General features: G+C 34.8%; 1 protein-coding gene across 1 annotated transcript; it reads right to left on the reverse strand.

Annotated features, from left to right (window-relative positions):
- Positions 1-68: 68 nt before the first annotated feature.
- LOC106932392 (heterogeneous nuclear ribonucleoprotein L-like) lies at positions 69-18,685 on the reverse strand. The gene is made up of 13 exons (XM_088006213.1): positions 18,384-18,685; positions 10,166-10,272; positions 8,703-8,940; positions 7,922-8,009; positions 6,782-6,876; positions 6,585-6,657; positions 5,335-5,394; positions 4,994-5,226; positions 3,725-3,846; positions 2,779-2,977; positions 2,625-2,682; positions 1,642-1,740; positions 69-1,530 (listed from the first exon to the last, which is right to left on the reverse strand). Exons 1-13 carry the CDS (start codon positions 18,582-18,584, stop codon positions 1,475-1,477), a joined length of 1,629 nt encoding a protein of 542 aa, XP_087862339.1. The 5' UTR covers positions 18,585-18,685; the 3' UTR covers positions 69-1,474.
- Positions 18,686-20,671: the final 1,986 nt, after the last annotated feature.

Below are 20,671 nucleotides of genomic sequence, written 5' to 3' on the forward strand. Positions count from 1 at the left end.
TAACTATTTTTTTCTATTCAACCACAGTTGTTTTCTGATTGTAATTGACAAATACACCTCTCAAAAGATACTAAGACAATATATGTTTTATTTACATTTTAACAAAAAAAAACATGCCAAAATTATTTATACACTTCTCATTAATCAATTATTCTGACTGGGATCCTCAAAAACTTCTGTAATATTTTTAAACCAGAAGAAACATAAAAATGGAGGAGGTTAGGACAGATCTGTGGGCTCTATGAACAAATTGTGAACAAAATTATTCTTAGATGAGATTTTAGCCTGCCCAGTTGTTCTGTTTTAGGGCGTCTTGTCACTTTAAATCCGAATAAGCTACTGCTGGCCACGCCCCCAAACTCAACGTTTACATTCGAACATGGAAATGGCTGCCAACAGATGCGCAATTTTACAACCACACATCTTTGAAAAGCAGAAGTCCCTTCTGCACAACCAACAAGAATACAGCAAGTAGTTTCTGGATGGTAAGCCAACAACAAAACACTTGTCTTTCCCAGCAGCCATTTTACAGCGATACAACCAGCTAGAATGCGCTGGAACTTAGCTTGGGTTGCTAGGTAACGGGGCTGGGTTGGGCTAGGGTTGCTAGGTAACGGCCCGTGGAACGTTACTTTTGGCTCTGTGGAATAATTTTTGGCTCAGCGGTAGTTTTTACATTTGGTCTTCATCTCAGTTAATTAAAAACCGAGATAACATCGAACGGGTCATTGTTTATACATTTATAATTTTATAAACAATAATATAAATAAATAATAAATATTAATCACCATTCCGTTTTCGGAACAGTTCTAGTTTGCGTTGCTTATTTTTGCTAGCGTCTTATTTCGTAACCCAGGTATGCAGCAGATATCTACAACCAAAGGAACAACAAAAAAGTTACACACAAAACCTGTTTAATCATAGAAACGTTGGCTGGGCCAACCTATTTAAAAATATGACAGTGTTACATATTATAAACCAGGATTGTTAACTGACCACTTCTTTCTCAAGCTGGTTTGCCCTAAAAGCCCATATCTTATGTTGTTGGTGTATTACTGTACAGAATCAAAGATTTCAGCTGTTATTTGCATTACTTGTCAGTTCTTGTGTTTAAAACAGTTTTCAGCTGCAGCTTTTAGCCAGAGGATTATTTTTGTTGCTTCCTGCTGCCCTCAGTAGTAAAATAAATCACAAGCATTGTTTGCTCTCAGTTCATATTCAAACATCCTTCAATGGTTTCTTCTAACATTTTGAAACTCTGATTCAAGTCTGCAGCTGGTGAAAACAAGGTGTGAGCAAAAGCTGAAGTAGTGCTTCTCTTCATCGCTAGTTTTTTTTTTTTTTTTTTTTTTTTTTATCATGCAGACATCATATAAAACACTTCAAAAATAAAATAAACACTTCATCCTTCTCAGGTTGAGAAGTTAAATATCTCTCCTGCAGGTGTGTTTGTGATAACCATCTATATTCTGGGTCACAGGTGCGTGGAAGTTGAGAAGCAGAGTTTAATGGTGAAGGGGTTGGAGCTGCCTGCAAGTCAGAGAGAAACGGACGTCTTAAACAACACGCCTCACAGTCAACAAAAAAAAAACAAAAAAAACAAGACGTTTATTTATTTATTCTGACCTCTCTGCCACTTACCAGCTATTCTAAACTGGTGGTGGTTGAGCACGATCAAAGCTTCAACCGCAGCAGTTTTACAGTCAAACTCCAGCAAACCAGAGAGAGTCTTAGAGCTGGCTGTAAAAACAAGAGAAAAAAGTCTGACTGTCACATATTTACAGCATTTTAGAATCAGTACACTGCAAAAACACAAAAATATTACCAATTATTTTTGTCCAGTTTCTAGTGCAAAATATCTTAGTGCACTTGAAGTAAGACAAGCAAGGAGCTTGTTTTAAGTCAATAATTCTTTAAACTGTTGAAAATGTACAAGTTCAACTGGCAGATTATTTCATATATAGCAACGTATTTTTCCAATATTATAAGTGAAATAAACTACAACGGCATATTTGGGCCATTGTAGGCACAAAAAAAGCAAGAGTACATTTACACCAAAAAACTAAGATTAATATCAGAAATGTTCTAGAAAAAACATGGGAATTTCTGAGTTTGAAAAGTCAGAAATATGCCAGAAAAAAATCAAATGTTTAGATTAATCACAGAAATATGCCAGAAAACAAATCTAATGTCTGGATTAATCACAGAAATATGCCAGAAAAAAATCTTCAAAAATTTCAAAATAAGTTGAAAATTTTTGACTTTTGGAACTCAGAATTTTCCACAATTTTCCTAGGAAATTTCTGAGATTAATCACAAAATGTTGGAAGATTTTTTAAAGAAAAATTTCAAATTGTATGACTCAGAAAATTCCTTGTTTTTTGTTTGGAATTTACTCTTTTTTTCTACCTACTTTTGCCCTTAACTGTCACCGTCATAATCTGCCAGTGGAGGTAATACATTTTTATCAATATTAAGGAACATCACTTAAAACAAACTCCTTCACCTTACTGAAAAGTGAGTTTTCTCATTGCAAGTGTGCTGAGATATTTGTAGTAGAAACTAGACCAAAATTACTTGGTAAGATTTTGAGTTTTTGCAGTGCATGAGTGCTTTTAACTCACGTTTGGCATCAAAGACCTTATACTTGGTGAAGGCAGGAGCGTTGTGTTCAGAACAGAACTGAAGGGAAACAGAGAGGAGAGATCATGGTTTTTTTTTTGGTGAATAAAGGAAATTTTTACAAATAAAAGCAACGTTTAATCTGCTTGTCCTCACTTTTAGCAGCTGCTGCTGGTTGAGGGTGGGTGGGGCGTTGTAGAAGTGCAGCACAGCGGTGGGCGGCTGGATGATGTTTCTGTGGCTGTGTGTGCTGCTGAAGCGATTGTTCCTGGTCAGACTGAAGTCCTGGTAGCTGCTGCTGCCGTCGGCCAGTTCAAACACCTGACTGGGAATCACTGCCTGCTGCCTGGACACACTGGGAAGGGACAGACGGATGTCAAAACCAAAAACCAACCACTAGAAAACAGAAATAAACAATCAGAAAAATCTGAAGAATGTGAGATAATATCGCTCTGCGAAAACAAAAAGTGTAGTTGGTCTAATTTCTTGTGCAAACATCTTAGTGTAAAACTAACACACAGTACAAGTAACTTTTCAGTAAGACATAGGAGCTTGGTTTAAGTTAAATGTTTCTTAATATTGATGAAAAGCTACTTGTTCCAGATTACTTCACTCATAACAGGGTAAAAATGTTTTGTTAGAAGTGAAATAATCTGCCAATGGATCTAGTACTTTTTCTTCAACATTAAGGAATTATTGACTTAAAAGAAGCTCCTGTATCTTGCTGAAAGGTTACTTGAAAATTAGTTTTGTTTTATTTCAAGTGCACCAAGATATTTAAACAAGAAACTAGACCAATAATACTTAATAATATGTGGTGATAACATTATGTTCTTTTTCTATCAGGACAGTAATATATTTTTATATGAAAAATTACTGCAAAGTAAATTATGTCAATAATGAATATATTTGCATAAATCAATTGCATTGTTTAAAGCAACCAGGATTTTTGTCTTTTTTTCTTAAATTTTAATCTTTAAAAGTCTTTTTAGGTGGAATGGCTGAAATGGATGGTTGACCTTTGACGCCTTATGTGAGGTAGAAATTGTAATTATGAGTATTTTAAAATTCTGAGTGGATCCTGAGTGGGTCTCGTTCTCACCAAACGTTTAGTTTCTTCCCGAACACCTTGGTGCCGTTGAGGTGGGTCACAGCGCGATCCACTGCGTACTCATCCGCCATCTCCACCAGCGCCGTTCCAGGAACGCTCTTCATAAACTTCACCTGTGAACACCACCAGTCAGGGCCAGATAAAAGCACTTTATAAGGCCAAGATGTGAATAAGAACAGATAAAACAAAAATACAGTGTATTTTTATATAAACATGGACGTTTAGGGTTGAAACAGTAATCTTGTTAAAAAGATTCAAAATATTTACAACAAAACAAACAGTTAAAGTTGCAGTATGTCACTTATATTTTTATAATTGATTGATTATAATAATTTTTTTTACATATTTTTTTGTTGTCTACATCATAACAGAAACTGCCTTCTCCCAGTGTTAACTAGAAACAACCAATCAGAGACAGGAGGCGGGTCTTAGCGCTGTCAATCACCCTCTCCCCCTTTCTCTGCTGTGCTACAGCTAGCACAGCTTGTCATGAATGCTAATGCTATTTAGCTTAGCCACCGATGATGTTCCTGTAACAGTAAGTAATTTCTCCATCATTAGCACATTTAGCAGCGAGTACATGGTGGATTGACAGCACTAAGCCCCGCCTCCCGACTGATTGATTGATTGATTTTGATTTCTTCAGACAGTAATAGAAGCTCTGGAAGAAAATGGAGGAGATGGATCTTTTCACTTTTTGATAATTTTTTATGACACTGTAACAACATGGAAATACAGAAATATGCAAAAAAAAAAAAAAAAAATTATATAAAAGTTAGAAACTGCACCGTTAATAGAGAAGCAATATTGAGTTTCAGAAAGAGCAGGAGTTTTTAAAGAGACAGAGACCCAATATCAAAGTCAAATGTTTTTTAGGTCTTGATTGATATATGTAGCAGTTTTTTTTATTTTAATTAGGTTTATTTGACACACATTAACACAGAAAAACTGAATAAAACAGCACAATGTTTGTATCACAGTGCTTATTATAGTGTAAGCTAATTTTCAACACTTATCTCTAGATGGGCTTTTTGAACTGTATACCTAAAATCTATTAAAAAGTGAAATAATAATAATACAACATAATGTTGACTACAAATTTAAGTTACTTGATTTTGCTATAAAAGGCGCAATGTTGATGGAAAATACATGATACTGTCTCTTTAAGCACCCATAAAACCCTAAAATTAATTTATTTATTTATGATTATCTTGTTATCCCATGAAAAGATGCTTAATAATAAATAAAACTCAGACAGACCTTTTCCACGTTGCCGTAGAGACAGAAGAGGTTGAAGAGGCGGCTGCAGTTCATCTTGTTGGGATGGAGGCCGCTCACCATGGCGACAGCGCTGGAGGCCAGCAGAGCGGAGGGAACGGTGGAGGAGAAGGTCTTTGGGACGAGCTGCTTGTAGGAAACCAGCTCCGGTACCGGCTCATGGCTTCTCCTGTACCGGCTGTTAGGAGGCAGTGGCAGCAGGGGGCAGTGAGGGCCTGCGAAGACGAGCAAAGATAATGAGAGATTTCAAATGAGGATGAGAAGGAGGACGAAGAGGAGTAGGAGGAAACATTCAGGGAGGGAGGAAGAGCGAGAGTCGGTACCGTAGCCATTGGATGGATGCTCTCCCAGGATGGCTTGACGCTGCCTTCCCTTCGCCCGATCTGAAACAAACAAGAGAAACTTTTAAAGCTAAAGACAGGGAGCGCCACCATCACTCTGAGGTATGGAAACCCAAGGAGAGCCTGGAAAAAATCCAGATTCTCCAAAACTTGAATCTTCAAAAGTTTGAATAATTGTTGACATCGATTTCTCGCCCAGCCTGAGTTGAAAACAATGGACCATTATGACCAATGCAAAGAGAAGAAAGGAAGTGTAAATTTCCACCAAAAAACTCTGAAATTTTAAGATTAATTTAAAATTTTTTTCTAAGAATACTATGGAAAAGTTGAAAATTTGGTAGAAAATTTTTTTTTTAGGTTAATCTCAGAATTTTTCTACAAAAACAAGAAATTTCTGAGTTTGAAAAGATAAACATTTTCAAAAACTTAAATCTTCAAAAACTAAAGATTTGATTAATTGATAAAGCCAATCACTCAGCACTAGTTGTAGCTATGATGCTATACTAAAGCCATTGTAGATAGAAAAAGAAAACATTTATGCCAAAATAATATGAATCTCAGACATTTAAAAAGATTGCTAGAAAAAAATGCAAACATTTTTAGCTTAATTTCAGAAATTTTCTAGAAAAAACATGAACATTTCTGAGTGTGAAAGTCAAACATTTTCTGGAAATTTTTTTTGAGAATGATCTCAGAAATATATTAAAAAACATAAAAATGTATCATATTTATTTACATTTTTGACTTTTGAAACTCAGAAATTTCGGAGCTTTTTTTCTAGACTATTTCTGAGTTTAATCTCAAAGTTTCTGAATTTTGTTTTAGCAGATATTAACTTTTCAAACTAAGACATTTCCTTCAGACTTTGTTGGCAGTAATGTGCTCCTTTTTTAATCTAAAATACAATGCTCCTAATACGCCATCGTAAATGAAGTTGAGATTCCACATTATTTTCATACTGAAATGATTAAAGAAATAAAGCTTTTGAACTATTTGTTGACACTACAAACACACAGAGAGCAAAGTAAACAAGGCTGAAACATCAATACTTATATTTAATTTCTACACGTACAAAAAATCTCAGTCATCAAATCAAGATACATTTCTGAATACTCACAGAAAATGACAGCAGCCTCATGTGTGTGTGTGTGTGTGTGTATGTATAATTGTGTGTGTGTGTGTGTGTGTGTGTAAGTGTGTGTGTGTGTGAGCAGAACCTGAAGCTGTCCTACCTCGGTGCAGGAGGAAGGGTTTGGTGTAATCCCAGCTGGAGTTGTCATTGCGGACGACGTTCAGTCTGTTGGGCTGCAGGGGGCGACAGAGCACAGCACCTCTGGGTGGGTGTGTGTGCGTGGGCTTAAGGATGAGGATGCATGCATGTGTGTACACCTGGGCGCGTGTCTGCTGGACAGTGTGTGAGTGTGTTTACCCGAGCATACTCGATCTTCAGCGTGCAGCAGCCGGAGTAAATGTCTGCGCCGTTTAGAGCCATTTTGGCTTTCTGAGCGTCTTCCACGGACTGAAATGTTGATTCATTTGTTAAGGATGACTCAGCAGAACGACAAGCAGCCAATCGGGAAAGGAAGAGAAACAACCGTTTGAGTTGCTGGTCTTGATGTTTATTATTATTATTATTATTATTATTATTATTATTATTATTATTATTATTATTTATTTATTTATTTATTTTTGTTATTTTGACACAACAGCAACACCAAAGCAAACAATTTCTTGTTTCTGGTTGTTATGGAAACAATGCTAAGTGAGTGAACCAAAGGATGTGACTGTGTCATTACCGTGTTGTTTCCCACACAGAGATCAGCCTGTGCAGAGGTAATTAGTTTCAGCTGCTGAAAATAGTACCGCCTTGCTATAGCCCATATAGCAAAAACACGCTGTAGGAGCTTAAAAAACAAATGTAAAACATGTTTGTTCTGTTGGTTTAGCTGTTAACTCTCTGTAATAAAGATTGTCTGTGATTCATGACAGGAAGAGAAAGAAAGAAAAAAAAAACAGTTTGGTCAGGGCCATCTCTAGCTTTTTGGGGGCCCTGAGCAGGATGTAGTTTTGGGCCCCCAAGTTTATCAAACCACAATGAAGAGATTCCAAACCCTTTAGATGATCCTAAAACAAATATTACATTTTACAAGCAAAACATAAAACTATAATAGAAAGAGAACAGTAATCCATTATATGTCAATAAAAAGTTTTTTGAGTACAGATTGTTCATTCACATGTGACAGTGGTGTCCAAACTTTTTACCATGACGGCCAAAGCACTTTTTGACCACAAAAATAATTTTTAAAAATTTCATTTTTAAAACAAACCATTATTGCAATTTTTTTTTACTATTTTGGCTGCTCAGTGATAATCTAAACAATTTCAGCTATATCAAAATGAACAAGCACTTGGGGTTGCAAAAATTATATGTTATTTTATAATATTTTTAGAACAAACCTTTGATGCATTTTTTTTCTACTTACTTTAGCTGCTCAATAGTAATCTAAGCTTCTTTAGCTTCTACATTATTGAAATAAACAAATTCAAATGATAAAGCGATCTTAAGGATATTCCACCATGGCCTGGATGCCGTTGCGTTTGAAGATGACGATGCGCTGGACGTTACCAACAGGGTTACACACAGTGTACAAAACATCCTGCAAAAAATCAAAAAACACTCTTTAAACTGTTTACTTAACAAAAAACACACACTTAAAATTTGTCACCAAGTTTTATTCATGTAAATCTAATTAATTTTAATGGTTTTTAGTCATATGACTAAACAACCATCTTTCTTTTTACCCAACTAAATATTTGGCAACTTTTTCACATTTATGTTTCACACAAAGCAAAACCACAAAATCTTATTAAGTATGTTACCTCTAGTTTCTTGTGCAAGTATCTTAGTGCAGTTAAGAAGACAGAGCTCACCTACAAGTAACTTTTCAGCAAGATATAGAAGTTTGTTTTCAGTCAATAATTCCCAATATTGATGAAAAAGTGCTAGCTGCCACAATATTGAGAAAAAAGTTATAAGTTAAATAATCTACCAGGGTCACTAGTACTTTTTATCAATATTCAAGAATTATTTAATGCTGAAAAATTATTTGTAAGTTAGTTTTGCCTTATTTTAAGTGTACTAATATATTTGCACTAGAAACTAGAATAAAAATTCTTTGTAAAATTTTGTGTTTTTGCAGTTTTGTAGCAGCCATTATACAATGCATACAGCGTTAAAACCAGCTATATATATTGGATCTTTAGATATTTTAATTCATGAAAGGATGATCTAAACCAAATCTGATTAAATATAAATGTCCAGATCATTAAGGAAAACTTGAGTTACTCACAGTGCTGATGGGGTACAGCGGGTTCTGGATGGACAGCAGCAGAACCTTGTTTTTGCTGGTCGGGTCGTCTGAGTTGGTGGGTCGGGTGATTCTCTGGCTGGTGGAGAAGTTGAAGAAGGCCTGCTGGTTGGCGATGAAGACGGGCTCGCTGCCTCCGCTCCTCACGCATCGCTCCGCGCTCTCCAAGCTGTCGAACTCCACCAGAGCCTGACGCTTGAAGGGCATCATCATCACATAACTGAGGGGGGGAAACAGATGGTAAAACACAGACAAACTGGTTCTATCCACTCAGAAACATGCAATTTGTTATATTTATCTATAGAAAATATTTAAAATGCGTTATATCAAGAGTTGGGTACTAACTAGTTACATTTACTTTAGTACTGTTTTTGGCAAAATTTACTGTACTATCCACAGTACTTTTTTACTTTTACTTTAGTAATATAACTGCACTGCAAAAACACAAAATCTTACCAAGTATCTTTGGTTTAGTTTCTATTGCAAATATGTCAGTATACTTAAGACGACAAAAATAACTTAAAAGTAACTTTTCAGCGAAATATAGGAGCTTGTTTTGAGTCAATAATTTCTTAATATTGATGAAAATGTGCTGGTTCCACTGGCAGGTTATTTCACTTACAGCAATCTACTTTTCCCATGTTATAGGTGAAATAATCAGCCAGTGGAACAAACACTTTTTCATCAATACTAACGATTTATTTACTTCAAACAAACAGAAAAAATACTGAAAAGTTACTTATAAGTTAGTTGTGTCTTATTTTAAGTGTACTAAGATATTTGGATGAGGAACTAAATTGGCGAGATTAAGCATTTCTATTAAGTAATAAGTATTACCTGTAAAACTTACACCAAACTATAACTTCACAAGATGCTCATTTTCATTTTTTGTTATTTTTGTTGTTTGAGTTTTCATAAAATGACTCTCCTATTATTATTATTGCATTATTTCAACTTTACAATTGTATTCTCATGATTATGAATAAAAAAATTGTAGCATGATTAATATTCCTATTCAGGGCTGACCTAAACTTAAAGTCCAAATAAAAACAAGCCTTTAAACATGTTTGTCAAACAAGATGGCCGCCCTGGTGTGCTGACATCACTTTGAACTGTGGGAACCCAAGAAGTATATTAGTGAAAAAAACAACAACCTGATTTTCCAAAAATCTGGATTTTTGATTTTTTTCTCAAGAACCAAAAATTTGATTAATTGATAAAATTGATTTATCAGCCAGCCCTAAAGACAGTTAAATGATTAATTAGTAAGAAGCTCTGTCTCTAAACAGTTTAGCTTGAGATGAATTTAGGCAATAACACAAATTTAATTAGATGTTTCCACTGAATTATCCATCCCTGATTAGTGACATGTTCACATAGTATGTTAGTGGACTGGATAAAATGAGTTAAAACAATAATAAATGATATTTAAAGTTAAAAACTACCAGATGGTGCCAAACTTTTCAAGCACTTCCACCAGGTCGGCCTCCACCACAGCGTCACACAATCCTCGGACATGAACGACGGGCGAAGGGGGGATGAGGTGACTGTCCTTCACAAAGGAAAAAATAAATAAATGTTACATTTATAAGGAATAAGACAGCTAAAGATGAACAATAATGTGAAATAGATTTAGCATGTTAGCATTTTCATGATGACGACAATGCAGCCATAAAATCTGTGGAATCATTTATTTCCACAGAAATAAGTGATAATAATAAGAAAAACAATAATAAGAAGAAGAAAAAGTGAAAATGAGATTGCTACGAATGTTTACCAGTTTGTAAAGGTGAAAGAGAAACACAAGATGAAAAAGAAGCAGAGCAACACAGAGGAAATACTTAAATGTCAGAGTTACAGTAAAGAGTGCACTGCAAAAGCACAAACACTACCAAGTTTTTTTTAATCTTGTTTCTACTGCAAATGTCTTAGTGCAAATGAAATAAGACTTTCTAAGAAACAAGAATTTCTTCCCATTTTATAAGTGAAATAATGGAACTAGGACATTTTTATTTATATTAAGAAATGATTTACCTAAAACCAGCTCCTCTATCTTGCTGAAAAGTGTGCCAAGATATTTGTATTGGAAACCAGACAAAAAATACTTGATAAGATCTTGTGTTTTTATAGCGTAGGTGAAAACAGACGGTTCACCCAAAGACCAGCACTGATATTATATGGCTTCAAGCAAATAAACAAGATTAGAACCAGAAGGAAGAATGAAAATAGTGAATACCTGGTTGAGACTGGAGCTAACAATTATTCTGATGATTAATCGATTAATCAGATAAAATAAAACATCAGCACATTCTACAGATTTGTCTTTTAAGCACTAAAACCTTTTGATACAATATTAGAAATGATGTAAAAAGCATATAATTAAATTGTTTAAACTTTTAGCTACGAAAATAAATATTTTACTGCATTAAATATAAATGAATTTGATCCAGGTGAAGCTCAAATTATTCCACTTGACAAGGTTTGGCTAAAAAATATCTACATACAAAAATATATCTGATTATTTTGTTTTGTGTGTTTTTACAGCAACATGTCTGACATTCCAAGCCACAAAGCAGAGATGGAGGCTGACCGCACGTTGTGCTGCAGCCGAAATGTGAAAACTTCACGTCAAAGGTCTGATGAAAACTCTGCACAAGATAGAAAACACAACAGAAAGGACAATGTAGTAGCCCGCCCCACCCCCATAACCACACACACACACACACACACACACACCCACACACACACACACACGCACACACACACACACACACACACACACACACACACACACACCTTTGATTTAACTCAGTGATCAGAGGAAGGCTTTAGCGCTGAGAAACTCTTGGTGTGAGCAGTTATCATCAAATCACTTCTGCCCATCTGTTCATCAAAAACACTGACAACTGAAAACCACAATTGCACAACAATACACATCTTATTTATCAGAAACAGGGCGGGCTTAGGGCTTATAAAAACTAAACAAAAAGTATGCACAGTCTATATAAGTTAGCAAAACTGGCCACAGAAGATAAAACAATAAGTGATTGAGACGTTAGTTTTTTCATTTTAAGATGAAACAACTGAGATTAAACTTCTCCAGTGACTCTTCAGCTGATTCTACTGCAAACATATTTCACTTCCAGATTCCTCAAACAGAATGACTTCATTTCACTTCATGTTTCACTGGCTTTCAGCGAAGGTTCAGGATGTTCCTGTTGTTTCTGAAACTTGTTTAAATGAGCAAAGTGCTGCCGTATGCAACACTAGCTGTCTATACTTCAAAAACACAAAATATTACCAACAATTTTGGTCTATTTTATGGTGCAAATATCTTAGTACACTTTAAATAAGGCAAAATTTACTTACATGTAACTTTTCAGCAGATAAGAACTTGTTTTAAGTCAATATTCCTTAATATTGATTCCATTTGCAGATTATTTCATCTGACAATGGAAACTACGCTTTCATCAATAGGAGCTAATGACGTAAAACAAGCTCTTATTTCCTGCTGAAAAGTAACATGAAAGTTAGTTTTCTCTTATTTCTAGTGCACTTACATTTTTGCACTGGAAACTAGACCAAAAATACTTGGTAAGATTTGGTGTTTTTACAGTGTGGTTCATAAATATGTAAAGAAAATAAATCTGCCACAAAATGCTCTGTGGTTTGATATCTTCCATCACACACTCTTGAAGTTTTGCTTTATCTTGTCTTTTTAAAGATCTCTGAACATTAAGAACTGGTCAGTAGACCAAAATTACTTGGTAAGATTTCGTGTTTTTGCAGTGTATTTGAATCTAAAATGAAGCTGAAATGATCCCAGTTGAGGAGTTTTAGCTAAAACTTAGCTTGGTATGAAGTGGAGCTGATGTGCTAACAATCATCAAGTTAAGGCCAAATTAAAAAAAAGTCTGATGCTACATTGTGACAAAAAGACTAATGGAACTAAAATCTGCTTCTTAAAATAAACCATCTAATGAATATTATTTATACTCATTGCAAATAAAAAAATAATCAAACTAAACCAAAAGAATTGAACATAATGTATGCATTCAAGTGGTACCTTTATGACTTTTTGCACAACACAACCTTTAGTGAAAACATACATCTATAAACTTATAGTTCATATCTTGTTATAAGTTTTGTGAACTTTAAGAGAATCACAGAATGAATGTGTGGAAGTCTTTAAAGTTGTAAAATAACGCCTTAAGGTTTGTGCAGAGCATCAAGAATCTGAATGCAACACTGAGTCAGAATGAGGATGGCTGCAAGCGGAAACATCTTCTGCACGGTGGCGCGGCCGACAAACAGAAGATCCTCACTGTCTTTGTCAGAAGGAGGTTATGCAAGCATGTGGGTTTTGCAGCCTGACCTTTTCTGCAGCTTGACAAAGCTGCAGGTTCAGATTGAGATCATTGTCGTTTGCAGTGAAGCCGAGCTTTCTTGTTTCGCTGCCTGCAGTCTGCAGACCAGACAATGTAGACAACAACGATCTCGCAAAAAAAGCCCAAATAATTTCTTGTATGAGAAAGAATAGGTACATGTAATAAAATAAATATCATCGTGAGCAAGAAATTTGACTGATTGATTGATTGGTTGACTGAAATTGCACCAAACACAATTGTATTCCAATATAAAGCTGACTGTATTTAACTGTATTTAATGTAGTCCAGTTAAATTGGATTAGGGCTGAATCAGATTAATTGTGATTAATCAATTATTAAAATAATCATCAACTGAATTAGTAATCAATTAATCGTTAATTGGAATATACAGAGTAAAAAGTGAATTGATTTTTTTCATTTTTATGTCATTCTAATGTTGCAAAAAAGCTTAAGCGGTTAAATGAAAAATTACAAAATTTGGAAATTTTCTGTTATCTGATTAATCGATTAATCATCAGAATAATTGGACGATAGATAATCGTTAGTTACAGTATCACCTCCACAGTATAATCTTTAATCAGCAACGAATCTGTCTGTCTATTGAATTTATATCCAAATCTGGTTGTGTTTAACTGAATTAAATGTATTCGGATTACAAACTGAAGAGTTAACCCCAAATAGATGTGCCAAAATGACCACTAGTCAGTTACCAGCAGCTAAACACAAAGATGTATACAAATAAAACTGTTAAAATTTCACATTCAATGGTACTTTTCTCCTTAGACTGCAGACTTTGTTGAAAATCCATGAAGAGTGCATGTTATCGCTTCATTCACACATAAACATTACCTAAAGTTATTTTATAAGCTTTCTATTTTCCTTTGAGAGATGAATTGTTGTATCTACCAAGGTAGACAAATACTCTACAAAAACAAAAAAAATCTTATTTTTGTTCTAGTTTCTATTGCAAATATCTTAGTGCACTTGGAATAAGACAAAAATAAATTAAAAGTAACTTTTTTAGCAAGATAGGTGTTTGATGTAAGTCAATAATTCCTTAATATTGATGAAAAAGTATTACGGTAGTTTCAATGACATATTATTTCACTTATAATAGGAAAAAAATATATATTGTAATAAGTAAAATAATCCACCAATAGAACAATTACTTTTTTTCTCCATGTTTTAAGTTTATTGACTTAAATCAAGCTCCAAGTGTACAAAGATATTTGCACTAGAAATTAAACCAATAATGTTGTGTTTTTGCAGTGCAGTTTGCCTGATATTTTTGAGCCGTACCACCAGAAACAACAACAGCAACTGTTCTCACGCCGGTTACTATAGCAACACCAACCGTTAGTCGTTCACCTGCTTGTGAGCAGTCGGGGTTAGCTACACATAATGGAATTCCGTCGCCATGGTTACTCTCCCTCTCTGTGCAGACACACACATGCTGCCCCGTCGCCGTGGAGACCAGGCCTCAGTTGGTGGAAGGAAGGTTGTGCGTCTTTATTTAGCCTGTGTTTGCACGCCAGGGAGGAGGTGTTGTGTTACGGGTAGCATCCTTCCTGTCGACTCACACCTGATACTTTTTTCTTCTGGTCCCACTGACGGGATTAAACCGACGGCGTGAAAATGGAGAACCATCAGAACAATACGTGATTTGTTTGATTGTCTACGTTTGCAGCTGTATTGTTTACACTTTAAAGAAACTCCCTAGTGCAGGGCTCTAAAGTGTGACCGATTTCTCAACAGTGCACCTAAAAAAAAATACTTGAGGTCGCAAGCATACTTGAGGTCAAACTAGTGCGAACAGTTAGTCGAGCAAAAAGATCATCAGATGAGATCTGAGATGATTATCAAGTTTAACGCTCCCTACAACAAAACCTTCCTTTCACAAACTTTATGTCCGAAATAATTTTTCATAAGAAAAATGGCTTGAATCTCAGTTTGAAATGTTAAAATATTAATATTTACCATTATTTTATCTTATAAAGTTAGATTTTCAACTAATTTGAATTTTTTTCAGTGAATAACTGGATTTACACCATTCTACATAAATTTGTTTATGTTTATTACCACCTCGTAGAAAAGCCTGGCATCGAATATACAAAATTAAATAGTCCGGTCACATAAAACTTTAATGAATTTTAAGGCCTTAATTTTAGATTAGCCAATTTAAGACTTTTCAAGGATGTTCAGACGCCCTGAACTTGAATTTTTCTAGTCTCAGCTAACCAAAAACAGGACAAGATTACTCTGATTTGATGTTAGTCAGTAAAAAAAAAGTTTATATGTTGTTTTTTTAAATTCAGTGCATGTAGGTATCTAGTTTTGGTGGTAAGGTGCATGCAGGGTTAGCTTTAAGTTATAGTGGCATATGATTCTCACCTACATCAGCTGGCTGACCCACAAACATGAAAAAACCCCACAGAAAACCAGAGAAACAGCTCTGCTCGGCTGTATGCACCAACTATCAGGGTCACACATGGAAACCTTCCTGTTAAGAGTGGCTGCATTGAGTCCAGTTATGTACGTAGAGATACGACCTTGCTTCCTGCTGAGGGCAGATATTTCCTGTCACAGCCACATTCTCACTAAGATGTTGTGTTGCCCTCCTAAAAAAGACTCAGAGCTTTAAATGACTTGTACTAAAGAAGAGAAACAAGCAGAGACTCATTTATAGATACTCACACATCTTAGCCCTCATTTTAAAAATATCTTTGCAAATAAATTAGACCTTAGAGATTCAACTTTTACCTGTGGACAAAATAGACAGACTTTCCAAAAACACAAGCAGAACAAATTTCTGTTTAATTTAATTTAATTTTGAGAAAGCACTTTTATTTAGATTAACTGGCACGGGAGACGCTACCTTAAAGGAGCATTACTATGTGTTTTCCAGGCCATTTTACATCATCAGGTAACTATCAAATATGACTTAAATGATTTTTTTTTTGTAATTTAACCCCTCTGTTGCTCTCTTTCTACAGGAAGTAATCACAACATGGTTCCTCTATTAACCCTTTATCAACGTTTTCACCAGGGTTTCTATGAGAAGTCACTCCTATAATGAGCTCAGCTGACCACAGTTCCACCAGGTGTTTGCTAATTGCTCCTGGCTAGTCTGAAGGAGCCTGGGGAGGGGTGATTTATGAAGCAGAAGCTTGGAAACTGCAGCTCTGAGGAGGAGGAGCAAAGCCTCGAAGGCGGAGCTAGGTCCACCCAGGCGTTTTGGACAGCTGAATGGTCACCATGGAAAGAAGGAAGGCAACACTCCAGATGTGTTTTTGACAAGGAAATAACATTATAACATGATGTAAAGCTAAATAAGTTGATTTTACATAAAACTGCCACTATAAAGCAGAGTCCAGGCAGATAATCTGAACAGATAAAGGCAATGTAAAATTGCCCACTTTGAATTTATTAATGTGTAATTAGACAGAGCAAATTGCTGGGACTATTTTTCAGTCCTTTGCTAAACTAAATGGAAAATATACAGAATTTAAACACAGACACATTAATCTAGCTTTAGGGAAGCCAAACACACTTTGGGTTTGGCGCAATTATGAATTAATTGCACCAGTTATAGTTAAAAATATAGAAACTTCTAACTAAGAAACAATGTTATAACCAAGCTAACATTAAAAGTAATTTATTGGATGGGTTATTGGATTTAAAAATAATTTGTACTTTTACCCACTTCTTTGAATATGTAAATATACTTTATTGGATTTGTTCTCATCTTGCTTTAAAGAAAGAAATTTCTATGAATAATTTTGGTTCTTCTTTTTTAACTCTACATTCAATAAAGTCAAACTCAAACATGTCAGGGGAGTCAGTAATTCCTTAATATTGATGAAAAAGTACTAGTAAGCAGATTATTTCACTTTTAAATAACTTATTTACATAAAACAGGATTCCCTGTCTTGCTGAAAAGTTAATTTTAAGTTAGTTTTGTCTTATTCCACATTTTCACTAGAAACAAGGCATAAATACTTGGTAAGATTTTGTGTTTTTTCAGTGAATTACTATAATTTTCTTTCAACAATTGATAATTTAGCTATCATCATCAGATTTGCAGATTTAATGCTGAATAGTTTTACTGTCACCAGAAGGTGTGAGTCTCTGCAGCGCCGTCAGAGTTACGATGGGCCTGCCTCTCTGCCTACCGCTCTGCTGGCCCAGACTGTGAGTTAGAGCCACTTAAAGGCACCAGAGTTTATTTAAAGGTTAGAGAGTAAAATGGTCTGAAAATATATGCTGCTCCAGAATTTTATATGCAAAAAAATTAGGTGAAAATCATGAAAACAAAGGAATTATGACAAAAATGCACAGTGAAAATACATTAAATATTAATGAACATAATGGAATAGTGATAAGAGTAGTCAATGTACAAGATTGCTGCATTTCTCCACCAAATATACAGCTCTGGAAAACCTTAAGAGACCACTTAAAATGATCAGTTTCTCTAATTTTACTCTTTATATTTTGATGTTTGTGTAAAAAGAACATTGTTCTTTTATTCTATAAACTACTGACAACATGTCTCTGAAATTACAAGCATAAATTTTGTATTTATTTGCAGAAAATGAGAAATGGTCAAATAACGAGGAAGATGTAGAGCTTTCAGACCTGAAATAATGCAAAGAAAACAAGTTCATATTCATTTAGAAACAACTATATTAACGTCTTAGCTATGGAAATCAATATTTGGTGGATTAACCAGAAGGTTTTCAATGGGCTTCAGTGAAGTGGGCTCTTCATTTAGTCCAGAGCTGTAAATATAAGAGTTGAAATTTCAGATTCACCTGAAGATAGTTACAAAGTCGGTCTTTAGTCACCTGAAGAACATTTCCAACATTTCTAAACTTAATCTTCAAGTTTGCTTAAATGTAGAATTGTAAAAGAGCCCTTGAGCCAAATAAACGTAATTTCGTTTTGTGTTCACTGAATGACAAATACAAGTCAAAGTCAAAATAATTTTAGCTTCACCCAGTGTGACACTTTGTGCATTTCGTGTATTGTTTTTTTTTTTTTTTTTTTTAACATTTCAAAACTATTTACTCCGCTCCTTAAGTAAAAGAACATAAAAATCAGATAAAGGCGCAAACAGTTCTCGCATGAGTGATAAAAGTCATCCTAAGGTAACGGTTCTGAATTTGTATGAGAGATAAGACAGATAAGCCTCATTAAAAACAAAATCAGATGAAGATGTCGTTCTTTTTACATAATGTTTTACATTTTTCTCCCGGTTTATATATTTTTAACCAACCTTCCTCCTTCGGCTCCTGCTGTCGTTGCATCCGCTCCCCGCTGCATCCTCCTCGGCGGACCCCGTTCCTTCCTCCTTCTCTTCACCTTCCTCCAGATCCCTGGCACCGGCCTCCTCCTCTTCCTCCGTCCGGGCTCGTTTGGCTGAACGGTAAAATCCTCCTTCTCCTCCTTCTCCTCCTCCTGACTCCTTCTCCTCCATCGGAGACAAACAGTGAAAGCGCTGATTGCTGAAGACGAGACGACGAGCGATGACACCTGCTGTCTCACTCTGTCTGTTTGTCTCGTTGCGTCTCTCTGCCTGCAGAGCCCCGGTTACTTTTCTGCAAAGATAGTTAATGAAGAAAGATGTCTTACTCTGTTACCGTTCCGAGCGTAGGAGTTATCGTTCAGTTTTACCTTTGCAGTTCGCATTAGTTCTGATTATGTCTACAAGAATTATGTAAAATAATATTTGTTTACATTTACTAGATGAAATAAAGAAGGAGTAAGAATGCTGATAATATAATCGTAAACTGGAAAGAAAATATTGGTGTTTCTTCTGGGTACTGATGATATTGGTACGACCATTGGAGATAGGAAAAAGGAGGAGTAAATTTTCACCAAAATACAAAAAAAGGTTAATATAAAAATTTTCAAGAAAAAAACTTGGAAATGTCTGAGTTTAAAAATCAGAATTAGAAATCAGAAATTTTCTAAAAAGAAAAAAAAAACATGGAAATTTTTGACTTTTCAAAGTTTCTGAAATGTTTTGGTGAATATTTTCTAGCAAATTTCTGAGATTAATGTAAAAATGTCCAAGTTGTTTTCTTGCAAATTTGTGCTTTTCCAAACTCAGAGATTTACTTATTTTTCTAGCAAATTTCTGAGATTGATCTCAAAATTTCTAAGTTTTTTGGCAGAAAGTTACTCCTTCCGTTGGAGACAAACAGTGAAAGCGCCAATATGGCCCTAATACACAGTCATGGATTGGAGAAGTTTGAAATGAGAACTTGTGATTATATAGAATAAAAATATCCTTACTGTCCCACTATGTGGAAATTCAAGTGTAACGTCAGCAGGTCAAAGGTAACTGGGAAAATGCATATACAACAATTTATTTATTTATGTATTTGTTTGTTTGACTGGGAAAACGCAGACAAACTTAGCAACAACACATTGTCTCCAGCTGATGCGTTTTAAAGAAAGAAACATTCTTACAGCTAAAGCTAATTTACAGCTCCAATTCACACAAAGGTAAAAATATGAATACAGTAAGAACAAAATTACATCAGACAACAAATAATAACGCACAGCTATTAAAAATAACATAATAATGTGAAAAGAAATGCAGTTGAGTAGATATACAATATGTGTGCATAGAATCCAACAAACTATTTATAAAAAGTGGAAAAAAATAGCAAAAATACAGACAGGGCTATTCTATTCTATTCTATTTTTACTTTTTTAAATTTTTTATTCTTTTTTTAATTCTATTTTTACTCAGTGGCTCTTATCTGTCTGTATTGAGGTCACGGTTACCACAGCAACAAGACACCTGTTAAACTGCGCTTTTTCTGCAGAATGGATGCACCAAATTGTCAGAAAACATACTTTATTTTAGAACTAGTGTTTGCAGAAAACTTTCTTTCAATTTCTGACATTTTTCTGACTTCTACATGATTCCTGAAACACAGATAGGACCTGCTGAAGAACACAATGTTCATAAGTTTCACTTTTACACCAGAGAAACTAATTACAGTAAAAATAGGCTTTAAATAGAGTGCCTTGAATCATATTATAGCTATTATTACCCAGCTACTAATTTCCTTTGATATTTAAAATCTGGGTTTGCTGTTTTTATTAACTGTAGTTTTTTGTTATGCTATACTTTTTTGAATTTCCCCACTGTGGAACAATACTTTCATTCTGTTATATATTGTTCTGTTTTGGTTTATTTACCTTCCTTCTGTTGAAGATGTATTAGTTGATTTGTTTCAGATTTAATTATGTTTCATGGCAGATCTTTAGATGAGTTATAGTTAAAATGCACCAAGTGATACATCTTAATAAATATCAATCTTTGTTTTCCAGTGTGTTATGATTAACTCTCTAAAAGTCACATCTTTATGTCCAAACCAATGTTGTTTATTTATAGAGCAGTGAAACATATGTGCCCTGTTAGCAATTTTTATTTTTTTACACTTTACTGTTTCAGGTAACCCCCCGCCCCCCCAAAAAAACAACAAAACAAAGAATGACAAAAATCATCAATATATACAAACAACTTTGAATTTATAACTCTAAGTT

The sequence above is a fragment of the Poecilia mexicana genome, unplaced genomic scaffold (genome assembly GCF_051168715.1).
Source record: "Poecilia mexicana isolate PSO_F unplaced genomic scaffold, ASM5116871v1 scaffold_1, whole genome shotgun sequence".
Taxonomy (NCBI): Eukaryota; Metazoa; Chordata; class Actinopteri; order Cyprinodontiformes; family Poeciliidae; genus Poecilia; species Poecilia mexicana.